Source organism: Melitaea cinxia, chromosome 22 (genome assembly GCF_905220565.1).
Source record: "Melitaea cinxia chromosome 22, ilMelCinx1.1, whole genome shotgun sequence".
Classification (NCBI taxonomy): domain Eukaryota; kingdom Metazoa; phylum Arthropoda; class Insecta; order Lepidoptera; family Nymphalidae; genus Melitaea; species Melitaea cinxia.
In genome coordinates, this window is record NC_059415.1 from 7,633,278 (window position 1) to 7,659,475 (window position 26,198).

At 30.8% G+C, this 26,198-nt stretch overlaps 1 protein-coding gene across 1 annotated transcript; it reads left to right on the forward strand.

The window, feature by feature from the left end:
* Positions 1–238: 238 nt before the first annotated feature.
* On the forward strand, positions 239–24,310 carry LOC123664434 (glucose dehydrogenase [FAD, quinone]-like). The gene is made up of 5 exons (XM_045598978.1): positions 239–256; positions 2,732–3,304; positions 13,557–13,714; positions 21,682–21,796; positions 22,670–24,310. Exons 1-5 carry the CDS (start codon positions 239–241, stop codon positions 23,993–23,995), a joined length of 2,190 nt encoding a protein of 729 aa, XP_045454934.1. The 3' UTR covers positions 23,996–24,310.
* Positions 24,311–26,198: the final 1,888 nt, after the last annotated feature.

Sequence of the window (26,198 nt, forward strand, 5' to 3'; positions counted from 1 at the left end):
GTACATATAAAATATTTCAAAAGCTAATTGTCTATTTATTGTAATAATTAGTTATTATAATTGCGCTACATTAATTAGGGTAAGTATTTTATTTTACGAACGTTATAATTAAAAATTAATTATTACCAACCCACAGTCGAACAGTGTGGTAGAGTAACTGCGACCCTTCTACATAGAGAAAAGATCTGTGTGCAGCAATGGGACGTTACGGGCTGAAGCAATCAATGAATAAAAAAAAATGAGTATTATTGCTGTGGTAAAACAGTCTGCAGTCTTTTATTAGAATTATAATGCTGTTAAACAAAATACATATGCGAGAAAATCTTAACATTTCAAAACTTTACGATCTAATGTTTAAATTTTATTTTGACGACGAGTTGACGTAGTGGTCTCGGCAAATGTGTGTTGTACTAATAACACAGTTTCAGTCCCCTTTCAAAAAACAAATATTCGTATGGGTCAACAGTTTGACAAAAGTGTTTATCGCAGTTTGGGTATTTTTATTTATGTGCTGAGGTATATATCATGATATACTGATTTCTGACATAAGAATTTTTCTGGAACTTGCTAAGCATTTTAGTGACTTTTTTTCAGGATAATATATAAATATTATATAAATATGACATATTTATTATGTATATATAATATACTTAAGGATTTTTTTTAATTTAATGTAATTTATTTTGTTAAATAATGTGCTATACATTCTTTGTTGCACTTAACAATTTTACAAATTATAGTTCAAGTTCGTCGTCTAAAAACAAATTTACGACTCTATAAACACACACAAAAGTATCTGTATTAAAGAAATTGTTATGAATTAAACAAAAAAATATGTTATTCACTATTTTAGCAATAACATCGCTCTTAATAAGTCTTTTAATTGTATTAAATCAAAAATATAAACTTGATATAAATAAATATAATTAAAAGAATAAAACAATAAGTAAAAAATAACGGAACTTTTATTAATTTTATTATATAATATGTAATTTTGTGGGATCTTACAATACGAAGGTAAGGCTTACTAGACAGGGTTTCAATTAAGGACCATTAGAACTGTCTCAGACTGCAGAGATAGGTCTCGACGTGTTACAAATCCATAGAGAGAACCTGGATTTTAGTGAAGTCATATATTTACCATTAACTAGTTCATTTCCTCTATCTGCTAGATATAATATACTAGCTGTGTCGCGACTTCGTCCGCGTGGAGTTTCAAAATGACAATCGTGGTATTTTTTTTTTTCTTCTTAATATATAACCAAGTCGACAAACAAGCGTATGGCTCTCGGCCTATAGACATCTGCAACACCAGAAGCATCGCAAGCGCGTTGCCAACCCTATCCTCAATTTCCCCCCAGAAACTCTGGTCACCTTACTCACCAGCAGGAACACAACACTGCTTAAAAGCAGTATTATTTAGCTGTGATCTTCTGTAAGGTCGAGGTACTACCCCAGTAGGGCTGCTCCATTTTTTGAGCAGGAAATTTCCTGCTCTGCCCTACCTCAGTTTTCGTCAGAATTTATTAGTAGTTAGAACTTAGATACTGTCGTCTGTACTGTGATTATATTTATTTATTTATTTATTACTTCTTGCATGCATATAATCAAATACTTTACGCAATAAAAAAAAAGAAAAAAAAATAAACAAAAAGTAGTTACAATGACAGCATGCAAAAGCGGCCTTATTGCTTTAAGCAATCTCTTCCAGACAACCTCAGGTAAAAGGAGTCGGGTAAAGAGGAGTAACAAAGTGCGGGATTGTGCAAAAGTAGATAAATATATATATATATATATACATATAGAATATCTTCATAAACAGTTTTTCCCTTTAATTACCTCACAAATACATTATTAATCATCTTTGAAATTTATTTTATGATTAAACCAATGTTAAAAGTATTTTTATTTTACTCTGAAAGATTTATTAACATAATTGGCATACTCATAGTCATTTATCGGCATTAAAACTTTTTTTCCTAAATGGTCACAGTTATACTTTGAAATAATATTTAAATAAATTATAATCAAAGTTGTAAATCAGTTGGAAATACAAAATAATAGGATTATTATTAAAAAAAAATTGAAATTTTATTTTAAATAATGAAATTTTTTATTATAATAATGAAAATTAGCGCTTTGTAGTAGAGGCAAGTAGAGAAGGAGATAGTCGAGAGACGTAATATTTAAAGAATCAATTTAAATGTTTTCATAATTTAGTAATTTTATATCAATGAAACTAAAACTTATTTCTTATTATAAAATTTATTAGGAAAATGGGTTCAAAAATTTCTAAGTATGATCTGAAATACTTGCCATTATCTTTGCCTAAAACAAAAATCCTAAAAGGTGATAAAAATGATACTAATAAATATAAATAAAGGAAAAATTTAAGAACTTTAGTTAAATTCTCACGTCATACGAGTATATATAAAAAAAAACACAAATGTATACTACAGTGATATGTGAAAAAAATATACATACATATATATCTACTCGGTACGCGAAGAATAAGCTATTACAAATATCTAGATAGTAATTACAAAGTCTAGTCTATTGCATTAACCTTACGGCTGTAAGGCTGACTTTCAAGAGCACTTTACATCCACTTCTTTCACAAACAATGCACGACAACCATTCGAAGTGCAGCATTCACGCGGAGAACACAAATAATAAGTACAAAAAAATAATAATTAGAAATGTTCAATAAGTGATGTGATTTGTGATAAAGATGGAGAGCTGGCGGCCTTTGGACGTGAGCACAATATGTCTGGAGCAGCAAGCCCCGTTGACGCAATGCTCATCTACAGGACTAATGTTTTTATCCCTAGTCACGCAATTATTCGGAGGCGTCTCGTATAGCGTACCGGATTATTCAAGATACAGTAACCCACACTACACATCGCCAGGATATTTTGGAACTTCTTACTATCCACAGGCTTATAAATCCAGCTATAGTATAGAATCTAGCCACCCGATTTCATATCACGGAAACAGCTTATTGAATATAAGATCTCCAAATCCATATACCCAAAGGACATCTTTTAGCGATATTTTTAAAAGTAGTTTTTCCAACGATCCAAAACTACCGATTTTTGATTTCGAATACCTGAAAGATTCTTTTGGAGATTCTGATACAGCTGATTCTAAGAAGGTTCCGATACAAACTGAAAAGAAGAGAGCTAAAAGGGAAAAAAGGTCTAGAAGGAGTAGACAGGCAGAAGAATACGATTTTATTATAGTCGGAGCTGGTTCTGCTGGATGTGTCCTTGCTAACCGTCTATCGGAAGTGAAGAAATGGAAGGTATATGTACAAAATTTTATCTTAGTTTATAAGTATTCAATGCAACAATATAAAACATACTAGTTTTCAAAAGCAATCTACAGCAAAAACAAACAAAAACTTGCGAACAAGTTGAAGATCGTATTTTTAAATAAATATTTTTTTATAAAGAAAATAGAGTCGTCTGTTTCCTTAAAGATAATTTAATCGGAACAACGAAAAAAATAATAATTTAAAAACCAAAATACAACGTGCTGAAAGTATAAAAATTCTGTTAATATGATTTCTTAGGTATTTTTACATTTTTACCTTAAATTATTTTCTAATTTCAATAATTTTCCTAAATTTCATGCAATGATTACAGAATAGTTGACGGTTGAAAGATGTTGGAGTACACGATAGTACAGTAATTAAGTAAAGCAATATTATTTATTTATAACCAGCTGCCCGAGCAAACTTAGTTCTGTCAAAAGTTAATGGTATTTTTTTAATTTTTTTTTTCAATTATTAAAACCTTCCGTGGGCCTTAAAAAAACAAAAAAAAAAAATTGCCGAATTGGTCGAGCTATTCTCAAGTAATGCGCTTAGCAACATTCATTTTTATTTATATCGATTAACAACGTGTAAAGTGTAAGAGAAAGAGCAATTATCTGCTCTAGAGCTATTACTAATTTATATAAGACCGAATCTTAGTTTATAAAATGTAATATTGTTAGGTAATAAGCACGGTAATATTTTGTCGATAATGGTTTTAATTATTTTTTTTAATTACATACACATTATAAAAAGTATTGTATTTTTTTCATTGTAATAATAATCAATATATTAAATATTTATAATTGCATTTTAAAAAATTTTCTCGTTATACGTTGAACTCGTATAAGGTATTTATAAGTATGTTTATCGAAAAAAAAAAATGTTGCTATATACCAGTCGGCTTTTACCTATAACACAAACATTAAGTTGCTTACTTTAGGAACAGACGACCGTGTGTATTGTGTGAATATTTATTTATTAAAAAAAAAAGAGCGACGCAAATTTTTCACAGCTCATTTCAATTATTTTTAATTAAATACATTATAGTTTGTATTATATATTAATAACAACTTAAATAACAATAATTAGAAATTATTTTACATATAAAATGTTCATTCGTATGTTCGTCCCGTACTGTTCCGTTTTTTTATCGATGGAATATAATGTCTTTAATATGTAATCGACGCTGTGTTGTGAGAACTACCGCTATTTGTTCATAGTAATTACAATATTTTACATAGTATTATAGTAAAGACAGTGGCTTCACACGCGGTATTGCGAACTTCCTATAACAGGTTAACAATCCTCGGCAAAATCATTTCAGTACAATTAATTTATATTTATATGAAAATTTACTACATTTTTTTTAGTGTTTAGAAAATTAAAATAAGTAAAACCACGTTTTAAATTAAATTATTACTACGTCTGCATCAATTTGTTTAAGTTTAAAATTAACATTTGAGTTAATCATTTCACTGTACGATTCATAAATAAAGAACGAAAGAGTCCAAAATTCTATCATAACCACGAATATCTTAGAACAAAAATTCACTAATACAGCCGGGACAACAATAAAATTTATACGTAGTATGTCTAATTTCAGATTATCTTTACAATTAATATATATATATATATATATATATCTGATAATTTACACGCGACTGTGTATGTAATCCGTCTTAATTAATTAACTGATTGAAGTCAAGGAAATGCTAGTTCTCAATTCGATTGCTTTTATATGTCTTTTAGTTACCTCATTAGGTATTTTTTACTGGGTGTACCGAATTTGATGATTCTTTTCTTAATCTAAAGCCAGTGAAAGACATGGCTATTTAGTCATTTCTTTCAGATAACTCAAATAATGGGTACCTACTTCATTGACTATTTCTTCGTCTAATTACGATGATGATTTTAACGTTATATTACTTGCCAATGTAATTTGATATCGTTTTTATTTGAGAACTATTCGTCCCATTGGACCTATTTCTTATACATACATGCTTTTTGCAAGACTTTTACTGTTTACGCAGGGCACGCAGCGGAAGCTCTCAAAAGGAAAAAACCGATTTTGAAATATTCTTTAATGGTGCTCCACTCCTATTGGTTTTAGCGTTATAATATATAGCCTTTCTCGATAAATTGGCTATCTAACGCTGAAATGATTTTTCAAATCGGACCAGTAGTTGCTGAGATTAGCGCTTTCAAACAAAAAAACAAACTCTTCAGCTTTATAATATTAGTATAGACATATACAATCATGTTATAAAAAGGCTATGCCTTAAGTAAATCTATTATGTAGTTACGACATAGTTTTTATCTAGGTAATCATTTACTTTGTTTTTTTTTTCTTTGCGTGTAAAGAGAAATTAATGATAACAACCAAGGCTTACTAATTACAAAGACAATGATTAATACAAATAAATCGCAAAATGAACAATACTTATTATTTTAATTTAGACCTCAATGAAAATAGCATTCAATATCTCGTGATGGCTTTAGACAATATTTTTTTTAAATAAAATCTTATGATATTATTAATACCTGCCATGTAAAGCCTGTTTTGTTAAGATTAAATAGCTCCAAATAAAAAAAATGTTGCCATTCCTGTTATAAGTCCCTAATATTCGAGGGTTTTTTTTTAAACAAATTACCATGTACAGATATATTTTTAGTTGTATAGAGAGTTTGTTTTAACCAGTTATTTTAAAGTGTATTAATAAAAAAAAATATTTTTTTATTTTAGACTTATCTCCATAAATAAATAATTAAACATTTAAGATAGTAATTAATATTTATACATTCAGAGACGTTTTCTAGAAACTACTTATCGCCTCTTCAAAAACTTCAGAATGATAGTAAATTCGATATAAAGACACTGGAAAAGACACAGTTTATCTTTTAAACCTACTTCCAAAAAAAAGGAACTTCACAGATACATATATCTCATAGTTTTTACTGCGATTACAGATTTCGATGTTTTCTTTTTTTTTTTTCAAAAGCCACTGCTTACCATTTGGTCCCATTGAAATTGAAGTGGGATCTAACGAGTAGTTTTATAAGTAATTTATGAAAAAATACGGATAATTGCGAAGTAAATTGTAGTCGGTTTTGAGGACACATACAATTATTACTTAAACCTTTAATGACTACGAATTCGGCGCGTATTTTAGCGCTGTATAATCGATGAGATAATAGTTTCGACGTTCGAAACGCATAATTCGTCAGAAAAATTCTTTTTAAAATGATTGTAGGTACTAGTAAAATGAAACAACGATTTATATACGTAAATTACATGTAACTTCACCAAAGCATTATTGACTCACAAAATACGAAGTTTAAAATAAATACACAAATGTGAATATTTATTTTCACCGCTAAATTTCTCTCCCTGCAAAACTTTTTTATCCGAACAATGAAATTATTTACAAAATATTCAGAAAATATCCATTACATTAGAACAATAAAGCCAAAAAAGTAAATAGCGTGTATTACAACTGTATTGAGGTCTGTTATTATCGGCCTTTATGTAAAACTTGTATGGTGGTTACATAATATTTATATTTAATTTATTTGTGCGGTGAATTTATATTTTACTACTATTTCAATTACACATGAGTTCCGCCATTTTTGGCGCGAACTTGTGGTGGCCCATGTCCAGCAGTGGACTACGATAGGCTGAACTGACTGACTGACTGACTTTTTCAAGCTTACATCCTCCTACCTCCTACTTTTGTGGTTCACAACGTCACAAGTGTAAAAGCAGAGATCACGATTCCTTTTTTTGCTCACCTCGTAGTTTGTTGACTTTTTCCAATACTATACCATCTAAAATATTTAATAAAGCAGACCTAGATATCAGCCATTGAAATACTAAATATAATAAAAACATGTATTTCGTCTGCATATTTTTTTTAATATAACAGCTTGAGCTAACTAAGCAGAAAGGCTAAATCTATGCATTAAAATGTTGTTCCAAAATATTTAATTTCGCACAAAAACTATGATACTGTTGTAAAATTAATGAATAATTGAAACTCGTTCTATGACAAAGATGGCGTTGAACATATTATTACGTTATTTACTAAATTACAACGTCAACTCGCTGTTGCTCAAAGACATGGCCTGAAATTTCCGTACACCGTGTTTGGCATGCATTCCAAATTAAGTAATGTTTTCTATGAATATTGTTTGCCAGTTTAATTTATATTGTTCGATTTATTTATTTTTTCAGTTGTTTTATTTTGGCTTTAGAATAATTATACAATAAAAATACAAATATACTTTATTTTACAACCAGATGTAACCAGATGTGTGTACATGTAACATAAAATATGCAAGAAAACAAATAACAAAATTTTTTTTTACAATAGGCGATGTTATCGCTAAAGAGCAATCTGATCGAGACAACCTTAAATATATTGTAGTTTAAACTGCGGAATTGTAAATTCCGCATCAATTTCGTCGTATGCTGCGTGAAAAGCTAGTAAAATATGAAGAATGTAGTCACATCCAGTTCAAGCTATCCATGATAAAACTAAAACAATGACAGTGAATCCTAAAGCGAAAAACTTTTACAATCGCTTTCTGTTGTTAGTTCTTGGCGCTGTTTCTCGGCTGGTAATACTATCTTAATAGAGAAACGTTTTAAGATCTTAAAACTGGCGGTTGGTCGGAACTTCGGCTGACAACTCGGTTTTAGTTCATAAATACGCTGGAGACAGAGATACAAATAACAGACGACTATCGCGAGTTTCATTTTGTTTATGCAAAGTATAATAAAACTGCTTCAAACGGTCTTAGCAAAACACAGTTTTTTAATAGAGTAACTGCGAAGGCCGTGCCGTTTCTTCTCTGCAAAATCTAATATGTGTACACTGTTAACCGCTGCTACTGTATCGTGTCCTATGCCCAAACGCTATCTGGAAGAAATCGCTCTTTAGCGATAAGATCGCCTTTGTACATCTTGTATTGTATCTTTTTTTTATATATATTTTTTATAAATACCAAATAAAGGTGTTTCTGATACATTTTTTTTATTTTATTGATAAATAAATATAAAGAAACAGAATTGTTTGTTGTTGTGTCCGAGAAATATTTCACAACCTAACATGCATTTTTGGATAATAATACAAGAACACCGCAATTATATTATTAATTGAACAGATTTGTTGTCCAAACTTGTAAATCACTACACAAGAACAGTTTTCATGAAGTTTTTACATGATAAAGATAGTAGTAACATGCAACGCGTGCATGGTACAACTAGTCCCAAGTACAAATAATAAAATAGTAATTTTTTATGAATTAATCAATTCAACAAATGTCTGAAAATTTTTGAAGTTTTTAGGATGTAGTAGTCTAAAAATGATAGACATAACAGCAAAAAATATAAACATAATACCTAGTAATTGAACAGATTGGTTGCCCAAACTTGTTGATTGCGCGAATTAAATGCACGAGTGGGTACCGTGAATGAGTTTAACATTTCTGTTTCGTTACGTTCAAACGAGTTATACTGCGTTTGATTATAAATGTATACTTATATTATGAAGCTGAAGAGTTTGTTTGTTTGTTTGCTAATCTAAGGAACTACTGGTCCGATTTTGAAATTTCCTTCAGTGTTAGATAACCCATTTATCGAGGAAGGTTATAAGCTATATAACATATTAGTACCTCTTTTTTCTTAAATTAACGTGGGTGAAACCGCGGTGCACATCTTGTATTTTATATTTAAATATGAGCCTTTGTCATCTTATATAAAATTTTAGTTTCTAGGAAAACGTATACAAAATATTTAAATAAACAATTTTTGAAGTGAAGCTTCTTTAGGTGCATGAGGGTATTTTTTTTACGGATGAAACGCAATAATAATAATATTAGCGTCAAGAAGATGTGCAACGTATTTGTCGAACAACAGAGCCACCTAGCGTGTACTATAGAAACTACAAAGGTTGTTAACATTAATATCGATAGTATTACATTGCACACTAACTAGATGGCGCTGAAACGGAAATTTAAGGCTTTAGATTTTCATAAATATAAACGAGACTTAAAAATTAGTTTAATAAGTAATTAATAATAATAAATAAAAAATATATTTTACAGGTAAACAATAAAACATTTACACATTTAACGGTAATAACTCTTCGTGAATCGTAAAATCGTTCGATTCGCGTAATCTTGATAGAGTGCGCTTTACATCGGTAGATAACTGCAGAATGGAACTCCGTTCGCGTGATAAAAACTCATAAACCCGCCACACCTGTTTCCCATATGCAACCATAATCATCGACTCAATCTTAAATTTTGCTCTATGCTATCACAAAGCAATTTTATTATATATAATGTACAACAGGTATAATGTACCATGCAATCTGTACTAATATTACAAAGAGGTGACGTTTCTAACTTTGTTTGTTTGTAGGGGGTAATCTTCGCAAATACTAATCCGATCATGAAAATTCTTTTACTAACAGAAAGCTACACTATTCAGGAGTGATATAGGCTATATTTAATTTGTTATTGAACAAAAAATTCAATGAAAAATAATAGTATATGTAAATCAAGTCGGAGTAATACGAGCGAGATGAAAACTTTACTACATATTTGCATCACAAAAATAATTAACGACCAACGAAGTGGGCCCGGATCGGCTAGTATTATATATGAGTAAAAAAGAAAACCTAAGTTGTCGAGCTGTTGTCTAGATAGTAGTTTTAATAGTGTGTGTTTAAATTAGGTGTTTTATAATTTAAATTGTTAAGAACAATTTATATATACTTTTAAAATTAGTTTTAAGGAGTCAATTGAAGTCCAATATTTATAACAATATCTCCTATAAAACTGTTTAAGTGAAAACAAAAAAAAATCTTATCTTATTAATTTAATAGATTAAGAAATATTTACAAATACATCGATTCCAAAATGATTTTACGAAAAAAAGCAATTAATTTTTAAATTGTGCAAAATTCGTTTCTATGCCATACACCTATTGTAAAGTAGCGAAAACTCTCGGACATAATAAATTAAACGTAAGAAACTTTTTAAAAGACAAGCTTGTATTTTTAATACGCTAAAAAGAATGAAATGAACTTTTTCTTTAAAACTTTTACTACCAACATATAACGTCACCTTACACTATTTACGAGTATATGATATAAAAGCTTGTCGCGACATTTAAGTACTCGTATTTACTTGGTTTAAATTTTTTTTAATTAAAATGAATTTGATCAAGTTACTTAATTTCTTTGTTTATATAAAAAATAATAAAAAATCTCGGATAACTACTTATAAAATAAATTTGAAAACATACTTCAAAATCGAGTTGCAAGATTGAACCCTAACAAACATACATACATACATACATACATGCATACATATATACATACATACATACAAACATACATACATGCATAAATACATACATACATACATACATATATACAAATATACATACATACATAAATACATACATACATACATACGTAAATTCATACAAACATACCAACATACATTGCACAATTAAACAAAATCTTAAAAAAAACATGACCTAATTTCTATCATATCACTGACTTAATTCTGTGTAACGGTCTTGACCTTGAGGTTTTCTGTTTTATTTTTATTTACATTGCAATTGCGTGACGAATTGCGTCTAATTTTGTATTGACAGTTGAACGTTGTATTTAATAATAAAAGTAACAAAGGCGACTTTTTTGCATTGGGTCCACTAATGTTTGTATTTTAATTTAATGAAATGTGGAAATAGCAGTTCAGAATATTTTATACGGTAAACAATTAATTAAGACTTACATTGCATAACGAGAATAATTACTTAAGTATACTTGGAGGAAGCAGGGGGGAAATGTATTTGTATTTTTGCGTGATACAAAAAAAACTTTTAAACATTTACATTAACAACGCAACGCGCTTGTGATCCTTTTGATGTTACAGGTGTCCATAGGCTACGATAACCGCTAACCATCAGGCGAATTATAGGTCATGTTTGCTGCCCTAGTGGTATAAAAATAGTCATTTTGCAACAGAATAAAAAGAAGACACTCCATCAGCATGACGTTATGTACCATTATTAAAAAAAAATATAATAAATAATTAATTTTCTATCCTGCAAAAGCAAAATAAACACTTTTTTTTTTCTTCAATTTAGAAATACGACAAATTTTTATGAGAATTTCATACGAAATTGTAACTTTTAAATTTCTTCAATAACCATAATTTCGTTATTTCGTGTATAATTTTCAATCCGCAATGTAAATTAAGCGCGTTTATTACACATTGATTAATTAAAACAGAATTACTATTGTTTCATTATTAATAACCGGTCGATACCTTTGAATCCGGATATTGTTTAATGTCATAATTTTCATATTTCAAACGTCATAATTGTAATAAAATAAATGGGTATATTCGAATTTCACTTATTACGTTATATTTACGTGAACTTTTAACATTTGAATAAAAATTGTTAGCCATATTCCATTTTCAAAACCATCGATAACTAATACCCATAAAAGCAACATTTTGAGGTTTATGTTATTTACTTTGGCTACACCTCAACATACATAAACCGATGTTCTATATATGCAACAAAACTCGCTACAGTTACAACAGTTTTAAGTAAAACATGTAAAAAAAGCATTGTATACGCGGTCTTACAACCGATGTCAACTGTAATATTATACAATACACGTTAAAACACACATAACAAGTTAAAGCACGTAACGTTAACATAACATAACGTAACGTAGCGTAACAGACGCTATAATCATAAAACACATAAAATCGTGATAGCTTGTAAACGATGTACATAGAATTAACTGCAAACGAAAAACGCTTTCACAATTTTTAATTTTGTTTTTTTTTGTGATAATTGGATTCGGATATCTGATTTTTAGAATGGAAATGTTTTGACAATGTTCGATTTATGAATATTAAATTGAATCAAGATCTACGTTAAAGTTATATTTTTGGTATTTTTTATCGAGATATTGACAGTAATGGTGTTACAATTTACATGTCAAAAGAGATATTAAACCATAAATTTAGGTATGCCACAGCAGGTAACCTGCTCAAATTCTGGAGCCGTCTGATTGGGAAAGTACAGATAATTACGGCTAAAAATACTGCTTTCATGTAGCGGTGTATTCCTGTGGTAAGTAAGGTGGCCAGAGCTCTTAGTTGCGGGTAGGATCGGCAATGCGCTTGCGATGCTTCTGGTGATGTAGGCGTATATAACCTACGTTAAATACTTACCATCAGCTGAGCCGTTGCAGCTGAGCAGTTGTTTGTCGAATTATATAGTTCTATATAACAAAAATAAATGTTCCCGGCATAGGCGCTTTGCAATTTTAATAAAAATAAATAATCGACAAAAATGGATAATATCCCGTAATACAGGCAAAATTTTATCATAATATTTTTTAGTTGTTTTTGGAAATCGGATGATTGTGCCAAATTATTGCATTAAAAGTACACAAAAGAGAATTCACTTAACCTCATGCGATGTTGATTTTATAAATTGAAATAATAATTATCAAAAGTTATTGAAGTTAGACGCAAACGATGAATATAGCGTAATGAAAATTTGAAAGTGTAAAACTTAATTAAGCAACCCGCGTCCGCTCGATGGCAATTTATTCAATTTTAATAGTTCGAACTCAATCAAACTTTTCGTTTACAGATTGTGACGCTCATTTTTCATGTTAACTGTTGATGTTACATTTTGTTCCGAGTTTAAATGGATTTTTTGTTGGAAATAACAACACTGTTTTTCATAGCTTATGTTTTATTTGTATCACTTAGAATATGGATGCGTTGGTAAATATTTGTATTAATTTTTAAAACATACAATGAACCAAACTGTAAACGTAATACTAATGAAAACAGACGCTCTCCAATTGAGAGAAGTACTGAAAATAATGCTGTTCTGTTGTGAGTTAGGTGGAGGAAAACTCCAAATTTTTCCTTCATTTTTGTCCAGCTGAGATTTTTTTATACCATACATATACTAACCATTCGCCAGAACCCTGGATACTTAACTTACCATAGTAACACAACACTGCTTGAAAGAAATATTATTTAGTTGTGATCTTCTGTAAGGTTGAGGCTTCAGTCAGGCTGTTCCAAATATTTAGCTAGGTATTACCTGTTGTGTTTTACCTAAATAATATAATTTTGACATATATTTATATATATTGTTACCTTCATTTTTATGTTCTAGGTACTGCTCATAGAAGCTGGCCCTGAGGAGCCGGATGTAACAATGGTTCCAGCTTTCCCTCCAGTGCTCGGAAGGTCCAGCATCGACTGGAACTATAGAACTCAGCCGGAAAAACTAACATGCCGGTCTATTAGAGGTCAAAGCTGTGCGTGGATAAGGTGATCTATTTTTTATTCTTATCAAATATCTTGTATAACATTGTTGTGATCAGACCAGTGGTCACGGTAACTATATATACTGTATTCTTCTTACTAAAATAAATACAAAAGGCTAAACGCCACCACAACTCCTTGATTGTAATTATTAGATCTTATAATATTTAGCGAATATATTTTAATAATAATTTTTTAATAAAATATAATCATATATTCTCTTTAACTCAATAACATCAATATCGTTGTACCAATAATGTATTACATAGGTATTATAATTATTTGTAACACGTGAACTGGAACTTGTAGATAAGAGAAACCTTAAGCATAACACTATTCTGTAACTTCCAACTATTTGGTAACTTCCTCTTAGTGCAATCTATAAATAGTGAAGAACCTAACTGTACCACTTTTTGTAAATATCTAAAGATATGAAAATTTACGAAGTGAATCATCATTATACAAAAAATCATATTATAAATAATATTTAGTTACCTTAAACTACCGGTTAACAACTCGTTTACGTAGTGGTGATTGTAACCAATGAATTGGTTGAAAACGCACCAAACTTAGTGTCTTCTGTCTCAAACTTGAAAAATAATATTAGTGTAATAGATTTAACCAGTGATGACTCGAACACTACCATCCCTATGCCAAGTAAAAATAAATTAAAAAAATATATCAAAATTAATAAACTCATCAAAAAATGTCACAAATTCTTAAAAACAAAAAATATTTATAAAAAGTATAATAATATTTGTAAAGAGAAAATAGAAATTAAAACAAAAATGATATCATACTGTCAAGAAATTAATATATTAAAAAAAGACTATGAGGCGGATGTTAGCTCACTGCAGTCTGAGATTGGAAATTTAAAGCATAGTTTAGAAATATTAACATCTAAATACAGTACTGCTCAGAAAGAAATTGCTGAACACATATCTGCCATGGATGACCTGGTGAAACTTGGCAACAATAACCTCGAGCGTTTTGACTCTTTTATTAATTATCATAATTGCGAATGCCACATTTCAGCCTCCGGTCCAACAGGGCAGATAGATACTAGCTTAACTAGTGAATCCCTTACTCGGCCTGCGGGGACTCACACCGACCCCAAATATTATAATGTACAACTACCTGTACATTCCATATCTATTCCTGAGGAAAAAAATAAAATAAAAATTTACAGTGATGAGTTAGGAAAAGGTATGGGAGTATTATTGAGTGATTTTTGTGTGGGCCAGCGAGTAATCAATCATTGCATGCCCGGAGCCACTTATAATCAAATAGTAAATAGCATTTTGAGTGAGGCTCACTGTCCCAACACAACTATTATTTTATTAATTGGGAGAAGGGGTAATGTAAACAAACACCTAATGGAAAACATTTTAAATAGATTGAATCAGTTAAATATAAATAAAATTTTATTGTTTACACTACCTTATTTAGCTAAATTGCCACAGGAAAATAGGTTAAGATATGACATTAATAATCTAATGCACACAATAACTACTTGTAAGTATTTAAATGTAAATATTAAAAAAAGTAACAAAATTGATGTTATTGACATAAATAATTTATGGAACAATAATAATTATATGTTGACATATAGTAGGCTGAGCCTACCATTTTTCTTTAAACGACAGATAGCATCTGTGCTATCATATTATATACAAACAGACATAGCCAATAATCTGGTTACTTTGATATCTGCTCATATTGAGCAAAACTGTAATATGACATTTTCTGACGTGGAATCCGTTCCAAATAATAATTTAAATTAATTATTAAGACAACAGAGGAAACCTCTAGCATATTAATAATCCATGACATTAAATCAGATAAATGTCATAATAATTTGGTAAGGAAAGCCCACAGTTGTAAAAATTTATATACTGTAAACCTGGTGCACCAAAATATACAGGGCATGCTAGGTAAAGATCTTGAACTGGAGTTATTTATGAATGGTGAAAATATCAATATTTTATGTTTAACAGAACACTGGCTCTCTATTTCCCAGTCCATATTTAACTTCAGCGGTCACCAGGTAGCTAGTATGTTCAACAGAGAAAAAGCTATACGCGGTGGCTCTTTAATAATTGTAAGTAAACTTTTTAAATATAAAGAACGTAAAGACATTGTGAGCCTCTCTGTTGAGCAAACTATTGAATTAGCCTGCGTAGAGCTTGAGCACTTCATTGTTGTATGCGTATACAGACCTCCTAGTGGGTTATATGAGTACTTTGAGAAAGTATTGGAAGAAGTTTTGTTAAAATCAAATAATTCTAATAAGGCTATTGTTGTATGTGGGGATTTTAATATTGATTTATTAGATAATTCTAATATAAGTCTGAGATTTAAGTCTATGCTTCTATCATATAACCTACATAACTTATTTACTGAACCCACTAGAATCACTGCTACTAGTGCTACATGTATTGACAACATATTTACAAACTGTAAACCTTATTCTAAAGCTATTATTAATAAGTTAAGCTCAGACCATTGTGGCCAGTTAGCTTCCTTTTCTTATTCTTTAAATGTCAACAAAAATATTTTAAAAAAGACCTTTGTACCTATAAGTGCTACACGTGTGGAGAAGTTTAGAGGTAGTATTGTGGCAAAACTTCCTTATTTATCATACATTAATGACCCTAACTACTTATATAACTCTTTATTTAAATTAGTAAAAACTGAATTTTCTACAATATTCACTTCAAAAACAGTCAATTCAGGGGGTCTCTTGACATTTGGTGAATGGGCAACTACTGGCATATACAAGAGCAGGCAAAGGCTTTATGAATTGTACAGTGAAAAAGCCTATAATCATAGTGTATCGTTTGCTTCTTTTGTAAGTGCCTACTCAAAAATGTTTAGAAGAGTATGTTCCATGGCAAAATCCTTGTATATTAAAGACAAAATAAGAAATGCGCATAATAAAATTAAAATGACATGGAACATAATTGCTTGTGAAAGTGGAAGAGTCACAGATCGCAGCTTCGATTTTAAGTTAAATGTCAATGATAAATTTGTTACCTCAGACCGAGAAGTTGCATCTGAGTTTGAAAAATTTTTCACTGACATTCCGCTTTCTACAACGCAATCACTTAATTCGTCTCCAGGCATTGCCGAATTTTTGCTAAAGAAAAACGTTAAAGAATGTAATGTAATATTTACATTTAAACCTGTAAACCCCAAAGATATAATAATAGCCTTCAGAAGCCTGGACGTCAAGAAAACAGCTGATCTATGGGGTTTATCTGTAAAAGTCGTTAGTTCGATAATTGATGTTGTCGCACCTCATCTAGCTACTATATTTAATGGCTGTATAGAACATGGTGTGTTTCCTGATCTAATGAAACACAGTAAAGTAATTCCTATTTTTAAATCAGGCAGTACCCTAGATCCTAATAATTTCAGACCAATTTCAGTACTCCCAACATTTAGTAAAATTTTTGAAAAAATCATCCTCGGGCAAATGTTATCGCATTTTAATGCACACAATCTACTACATAAGAAACAGTTTGGTTTTACAAAAGGTCGCTCCACAACAGATGCTAGTGTTGAGCTAATTAAAAATATTTTTGAGGCATGGGAGAGGTCGCAGGATGCTCTTGGGATATTCTGTGACTTATCCAAGGCCTTTGATTGTGTGCACCATGAGACGTTGATCAGGAAACTGCATCATTATGGGATTAGAGATAAGGCACTCGACCTCCTGAATTCCTATTTGAATAATAGAATACAGAGGGTTGATATAAATGGTAAGAGATCTCCTGGGGCTCCTCTGGATATGGGGGTTCCACAGGGCTCTATCCTTGGCCCATTTCTCTTCCTTATTTACATAAATGATTTGCCATTTTTTGTACAGGACAAGCATGAGATAGTATTGTTCGCTGATGACACTTCACTTATTTTTAAGGTGAAACGTAATTTACTTATATACGACGATGTAAACGATGCTCTCTCAAAGGTTGTCTACTGGTTTGATTCAAATAATTTATTATTAAATAAAAAAAAAAACAAAATTAATAAAATTCACGACACCTAATGTTAAACTTGTTGATAATGGTGTAGAATTGGGAGGAGAGATGTTAAAACCGGTGGAGTCCACTAAATTCCTAGGCATCACTATAGATTCGAAATTGCGGTGGGATCTTCATATTGAGGGGATAGCGAATAGGCTCAGCTCTGCAGCGTTCGCGGTTAAAAAAATTAGACTTATTACTGACGTAGATACAGCTCGCGTAGTATATTTTAGTTATTTCCATAGCATTATGTCATATGGAATCTTATTATGGGGAAATGCAGCTACTGTCAATACTATTTTTGTCCTGCAGAAAAGAGCTATTCGTGCAATTTATAGTTTAGGCCCTAGAGTATCATTAAGAGATAAGTTTAAAGAAATAAAAATATTGACTGTTGCTTCTCAATATGTGTACGAAAATGTTATGTATGTTCATAAAAATATACACGAATTTCCCAGGAATTGCGACATGCATAGCATTAATACTAGGAACAAACATAAACTTGCAGTGCCTGTAACTCGCTTACGCCGAGTCAGTAATTCCTTTTATGGACAATGTATACGCTTATACAACAGGCTCCCAGAAAACGTTCAAAAAGCTTCTATTGCTAAATTTAAAAAAATTGTGAAAAAACGATTGTGTAGTAAAGGATATTATTCGATTAATGATTTTCTAGAAGACAGTACGCCTTGGGAATGATGTGATCGCTTCCAGGCTATTTCAACTTATAAAATTATTGTTCAATTCGATTTGCCTTGGGAAAAAAAAAAAAAACATTACTGTAAAAAAAAAAAAATATGATATTAGTCCCGCTGAGTTTCTTCCGCCAGTTCTTCTCAGGTCAGAGGCTTCTTCTTTCCGAACTGGTAGTAGACTCATGACGTTCAGTAAGAAATTGTAATAATTTTATGCTGAATAAAATATTTTGAATTTGAATTTGAATTTGAATGCAAAATGAAATGAAATTTAAATATTTATTTTGCCATAGCATGATTACACACATATTTCAAAATAAAGACCAATAGTAGCAAATCAACCAACAATTTCAAAATTGCTACAATGTGACATTTGGTACATTACAAACTAATGTGCGCCCAATGTTATGGAATAAACAACAATATTTTTTTTTATTTTGCTCTAATCTCAAATATCTCGGTAGGACGTCTTTCTATTATGTCACCGGCTTTATTAAATGTTACAACAAATTACTTAAACTAATGACCCTAGTGTTGGGCGAGAGGGAAAAAAGCGGGAGGCAAAACGCTCGATATTGTTTCCAAAAATTTAATATCGTCAGATAAATAAAATAAAAAGTGTGGTCTAAACACACGAATGAAGTACAACTTCTGGATAATGTGCCTGCAATATTTCTTAGATAAATATGAAAACTGGCTATGAGAGAAAGAGAGAAAGAAAATGTGTGCTCGCATCTCTCTCTCTTGTTCCGTTCGCCTCCGTCTATCAGACTTTTCATTACGCTCTCATCACGTATTCACCAGCTTACACCCCAAGTTAAGCGTGCGTTAAGAAATTTTAATTCGATATAAAAAACTCACAACATAACCATGAAATGAACAGGAAAAACACGAGACAGGCAATCGTGTGTGTCGAAATCACCACATGCGATCTTCTTACAATAATTGGAACAATATCAAAAAAAAGAACTAATCAATCTATGTTGTGCGTCTACCCCCCTAATACAGGTTTTATACCTTAGCTTGAATTGTGAATGTGAAGCGTTGTTTATTATTCACAGGACCTATATTTAAAGAGGTTAGATATTCTTTACTCTTCTTTACTAAAGGGATACACAAGTTATTGGTTATACATCAACATTTCATTAATGCATTGCATGATGCTTAAATGACATATTAACAGTGTGGGTACATTGCAGATTTTAATATTTTTTTACATAGTTCGTATATCACACATCAGTTTCCACGTGATTAAAGTCATGAATTGAACTCACGTCTGAATAAAGATGAATCTCTGGCAAAAGTACTCATTTAAAATGATAGTCGTTGTTTGAACGAATACTACATAATTTTATATCACTACCACGCTTGACATATTTACTGCTTATACTGAAATTAAATGAATCAGATTTTAAACGTCCCACTGCTGGTCGAATGCATCATATCGGTAGCTATTTACCTTGTGATGGGGGACAATTCGTCAAATGCACGTTTTTCCACGGACCACCTGTTTTTGTGAAAAATATAGAGTACTTGGTTTTGTTACTAATTATTATTAGTTGTACCCTAGTGATACCCACTCATTCTGCAAGTCGCTTTCAGTTGTGTTTTTCTGTTGCCAGGGACCACCGATTGTCCGTGGATCACTGGTTCTTACCACTGCTAGTTAAGAGTTACTGAGCTTAATTCACCATGCTACTCCATTGCGGATTGGTGGATATATTTTATACCAAGAATAACAAACGCTATCAAGGGCCTTATGATAACAAGATTTAAGAGGATTTTATTTTACTTTTAATTGATGTGATTTGACTTAATGGTTGAAGCAAACCACTAACAACAACAACAACAATACACTTTATTGTACACCAAAACAGAAATAATACATATCAGAGTGATTTTAATAAACTATCATAAGGATAATAGCAGAAGTTTAATGTTCTGATGAGATATTAATTTCATATGGTGGTAGTCTTTAAAGAAAAAAAATGGAAATTCCTCCCCTAAAGGTGTGAAATAGGGAATGAAACTCACATTACATATAACATACATAAATGGTATCACCGATGTAGCTACCATCAATTAGTTATTTACATTTACAGATAACGATTAAATTTATATAACGAATCTATCTATATATACTAATAAATGAAGAGCCGGTTTTTTTAAAACGAAACTACGGCGAAAACTACTGAATGACCGGAGTAATACTTTTACCATAAGATGCAGCGTGTTTCGGACAAGATTTTAGTATATGATATGCTGGTGATTACTTATCTTGGGAAAAAAATATGGACAGACAGAGGTCGCTATACACACTGGTATAAATAAAAAGAAAAGTTTTTACAAAACATTATTCAAGTACTGTGTACAAGCTAAATGTATTTGCTTGTCCTTGTACCGAAGAAAAGGGCCCATTAAAGGTTAAGTTCAGTGAAGATAAATTACAAGTTCACGATCGGTAGAACTCAGCGGTCGAGTAATGGCTTCCCTTAAGCGGGAAACTACAGTGTGTTCATTAAATGAAGAAAGTAATTATTATTAAGAGTTTTAGGTAGAATTTAGTGTAATAAAAATTTAAATAAATCTCCAACACTCAACGACCCTTAGACAATGTCCTATGACTGGAGTCCAGAATCATTCGCTTCAGTTTGTAACATACCACTGCTGGACATAGGCCTCTTTCCCGTGTAGGAGACGATTCAGAGCTTAATCCACCACGATGCTCCAATGCGGGTTGGTGGATATATTCCCTATCACGAGTAATGATTGTTATCAGGTGTAAATTCCATAATAATTAAATAGTGTAATTAAAGTCCGCACTATAAATAAATAACTAAGATGGTAAAGAAATGTGACTCATAACTTCACTCCAGTCATTATAATGAAACAACTTTTTCAGATATTATCAGTCAGTCCTCCCGTGGCCATGGTTGCTGTAAAGTATCCGAAACGTCGGGCATCTGAAAAACCTAATAAACCGCGATGAAATCCGAAAAAGTTGTTTCATTATAATGAGTGAAATTCGCGTAAAGATTAGAAAACAAAATCACTTCAGTCATCAAAACTACAAAACTACTTAATATTCAGTAGAAATTTTCTTACACAATGCATATCAAATTACAACAAAATTTACGAAACTGAAAATATAGTTTACCAAGCTTTTATAAATATTACAGCACGATACACAGTACAATAAACAAAGCATTTTAACAATACGAGTATTAACCTCATCTAATGTAATTTACAGAGGAAAAACTATGGGTGGATCAAGTGCAGTGAACTATTTGGTGTATATGAGAGGGAATAAACGTGATTACGACAACTGGGCAGAGCTCGGCAACTATGGTTGGAGCTACAGAGAAGTAATTTTATTTTGCTCAGTACTTTGTATAAGCCGTTACATAAAAAGATAAGGCTTTAGATTAAGAACCGTCGAATTATCTAAGCTCAAAATTTGCCCGTTTGTTGGCATAATTTCGTTACAAAAAAAAAATAACCTATGTATCTTTCAAATTAGACCGTTTATCGACATTAATTGTGTTACAAAAAAAAACCTTAACCTATCTAACTTCAAAATGACGATTCTTAATCTAAAGCCTAGCCCATAAAAATTCTATACCGAACTCAGAGTTTAAGTTAAAGAAAAAACGGCGTCAGGGTCTATGGACCGGTCGGAACGAAGTTCGTTTTGCTTTTGTGGTAGACGTTTGCTGTACAGTCACAATTTATATTGTAAAATATCAAGTTTACAGAGTTAAATTTAAATTTTCTTTTCAAATATATTTATTTCTATATAATGATTTAGTGTAAAGAATAAAGGGTATAATTATGTAGAAAGCAGAAAGCTATACATGGAATAAATGAATAAAAAAAAACAGTGATACATTAAACACTGAATGATGGAGGATAATTAAATTAGTGACAAATAAAAATTAGGATCTGTATTTATTTATTTTTTAATTTTAGAAAAAAACATTAATTATTATTTATTATAAAAGTAAACAAAAGGTAAGAATCAACATTTTCAACAATCACAGTAATAATTGGTTTGTGGTATTAGAATATGATAAATGTTTCATATCTAATTTCATACTATAGCAAAAAATGTTGAGAATAAGTCTTGTTACGTTTTTTTTTTTTTTTGTTTTTTTCTTTATATCAACAGTTGTCTACACGGGATTGTTTTTAGAACAAATTAATTCAGTTCAATACTAATTCTTTTTTTTTTGTACCAGGTCTTACCTTACTTCAAGAAATCGGAAAATAATAGAGATATTGAATCTCACGATAAATATTATCACTCTGTTGGTGGTCCATTGAACGTAGAAAGATTTTCTTATGTTGATGATGCTACCATGATGTTGGTAGAAGCATTTAAAGAGAAAGGTGTACCAATAAAAGATTTGACAAAAGAAGATAATATTGGAACTGATATTGGCCTATCTACTTCTAAAGATGGACGGAGAGTATCAGCCAATGTTGCTTTTATAAAGCCTATACGTAATGTGAGGCCAAATTTGCACATCATCGTAGACACATTTGTTACTAAAGTAATTATAGATCCAATCACAAAGATAGCTCAAGGAGTAACTTACATCAAAGATGGTTTGGAACACTACGTATATGCTAAGAAAGAAGTAATACTTAGTAGCGGATCTATAAACTCTCCGAAAATACTTATGCTCTCGGGTATAGGTCCTAAATATCATCTTGAAAGTTTGAACATACCTATACTAGCTGATTTAAACGTTGGCCATAATTTACAAGATCATGCAACTACGGAAGCATTAATTATATCTCTGTCAAACAAAACTTCGACATTAGTAAACGAAGAACAATTATCGAGTGAAGTGTATGGATATAAACAACAATATCCAAAAAAGAATGGCCCTTTAGCAACAACTAGTACTCTAAATGGTATCGCATTTGTCAGAACCAAATATGAATTTGATAATGTACCAGATATTCAATTCCACTTTGATGGTAGAAATGTGGAGGAATTTTATTCAGATCCTGCAACATATTTAGCTACAAACGTTTTACCTCTATCATTCTATAACGGTCTTGCAGCAAGACCACTTCTACTTGTGCCGAAAAGTAGAGGCTTGATTTTGTTAAACCATACCGATCCTGTATTCGGACCGCCATTAATCTACCCGAGATTTTTTACAGTTCCCGGAGATTTAGATGTTTTAATAGAAGGTTTGCGCTACGCTGTAAGTTTGGAAGAAACAGAGGCGTTCAAGCGGAGCGGTGCGAGTTACGTTAAGATTCCAGTTGAAGGTTGTACAGAATATATTTGGGGAACATTTGACTACTTTGCTTGTTTGCTTATAGAATACACTGCGACAATTTACCATCCAGTTGGTACGTGCAAGATGGGTCCAAAATGGGATAAAGATGCAGTCGTTGATCCGATGTTGCGAGTATATGGTATAAAGAAGCTAAGAGTGATTGACTCGTCTATAATGCCAGTTATAGTCAGAGGTAATACCAACGCGCCAACCATTATGATAGCAGAAAAAGCATCAGATATTATTAAACAGCATTGGCTGTCGTAACTATTTTAGTTAATAGAAAGTAATTATTTTTACGAATGTTTGTAAATAAAGATAAGTTATTAAATTATAATATAATGTACCTAAATCAACTGTATTATATTGTAATACCTGTACACGCTCCACTTCCTAATATGTATAATTAATATTTAAAATTTTAGGTTTAAAAATTTGTTATTGCTACATTAACTTTTTAACAAAAGACGAGTAAAATGCTAAGCGTTTTTTGTATAAGATTTCTATTTTTTATTATTCGCATTTTTACGATTTAATGTATATTCTTATTATATTATTTTATAATACATTTTAATAATTATACATATATTGTTTTATTGTACTGAAAGAGTATTTTAACACATATACTTCTATGGTTTTAGTTTTAATTTCATTTTTGCAAGTGGTTTACAACCTATTTCAATAAATAATTAAGAAAACATTTCTTTTTTAACTCCAATTTATTAAAAAAAAACTGTTAATAATTTAAAATACAGCTTTTAAAATCCGTCAGGGAAAAAAGTAGGTACAGGCACTTGAATTAAATTAATTAAACTGTGAACCATGTAACAAAAGTGGTAACCTAATTTGACTTAAATCTGTGTCAGCTCGTAATATTCGTTCAAATATTTTGTGGGACGAGTACGTAACCGGTTCAAACAAATAAAATAGAAGCTCAAATTAAAATTATAAAAGCACGATATAAACGATGAAATAAACGATAAGAATTTAATTATTAATAATAATATCAATTATCAATTATTAACAATATGTGTAATTCGTGTACAGTGACATCTAGTGACAACAGTACTAACTATAATTCAAAGCAATAAATCGATTATGAATATAAGTATAGTTTATCAACATACAAGTAGATGGCCACACTGTTCTACTAATATTTTGTTTTAATCATAAAAATTAAAAATTTTGCAAATACATTATGTAATTACTTACTTCTACACCTAATAAATACGTCAACAAATTTTCTTTTTTAACGGTAAATAAACTGCAAACGAGCAGAAAATTCACCTGATGTTGTGTGGTTAACGCCGTCTATAAAAGTTTAAGCTACGTAGAAATGATGCCGCATTAGCAATGCCATCTGAAGAATAGGAGTTAAAGAAATAAAATAAATACACTTATTTACAGCACGAAATTTTTTTTTTTTTTTTATGTCACTAGGTCGGCAAACAAGCGTACGGCTCACCTGATAGTAAGCGATTACCGTAGCTTATAAATACCTGCAACACCAGAAGCATCGCAAGCGCGTTGCCGACCCAATCCCCAATCCCCCCAGGAGCTCTGGTCACTCTACTCACCAACAGGAACACAATACTGCTTGAAAACAGTATTATTTTGCTGTGATCTTCTGTAGGTAAGGTCGAGGTACTACCCCAGTCGGGCTGCTCCATATTTTGAGCAGGAATTTCCTGCTGTGCCCTACCTCAGTAAAAATATATATTATATACTATATTAGCTATATATATTGATGCCGATTTTTTTTTCAAAAGTTAAGATCTAACGACTACAGACAAATGATTCCTTGTTTAATCTATTGAGTAAAAAGATATATGTAATACGTAAGCTAATGTAAAAGAAGAATATTTGTATAAAGATACCTCAATGCCAAGTATTACCTACGACAAAGACATGATTTATTTGTCTTAAAGACAGCAGTTATTGTATGTATATGGATGTTTTTTTTTTAACTTTATAATTTATATTTTTATAACTTTGTTTACATTAGGCCATCTGATTAATGGGGTTGAAAAATACTATGTGTGTGTGTCTATGTTTGAAAAATTTCAAATGTTGATTTTACAAAAAAAAGCCACAAAATAAATATATTTCGGCGAAATAAGCACGCTTTCATGCCACAAAATTAAATTGCATTTTAAACCTTTTTTATTTTCGCGAAAACGCTATCAGCCATTTTAGTGACGTGATATGGTTAATAACAAAAGTCGTGTATGACGTATGTCAAAAGTTCAGTACCTTATACATACACTCTTTGTCGTTCAACGTTAACAGCTACAAATATTTGGTTTTTTTTTTGTGTAAAATAATGAATTACAATAGCTATCGTTGGTGTGTAGTGTCTAGCTGTACAAATACTAGCATTAAAAAAGCTATTAAGTCTTAATTTGGCACTAACATAAGGAATAAAACCTAACACTTTCTACCATTATTTTTCAAATTAGGTATACCTGGC

Bases quoted from the DNA above. Each gene is read 5' to 3' on its own strand.
- LOC123664434 (XM_045598978.1), top strand. The intron at 3,305-13,556 runs GTATATGTACAA...TTTATGTTCTAG, and splicing joins CGGAAGTGAAGAAATGGAAG to GTACTGCTCATAGAAGCTGG. The intron at 21,797-22,669 runs GTAATTTTATTT...TTTTTGTACCAG, and splicing joins ATGGTTGGAGCTACAGAGAA to GTCTTACCTTACTTCAAGAA.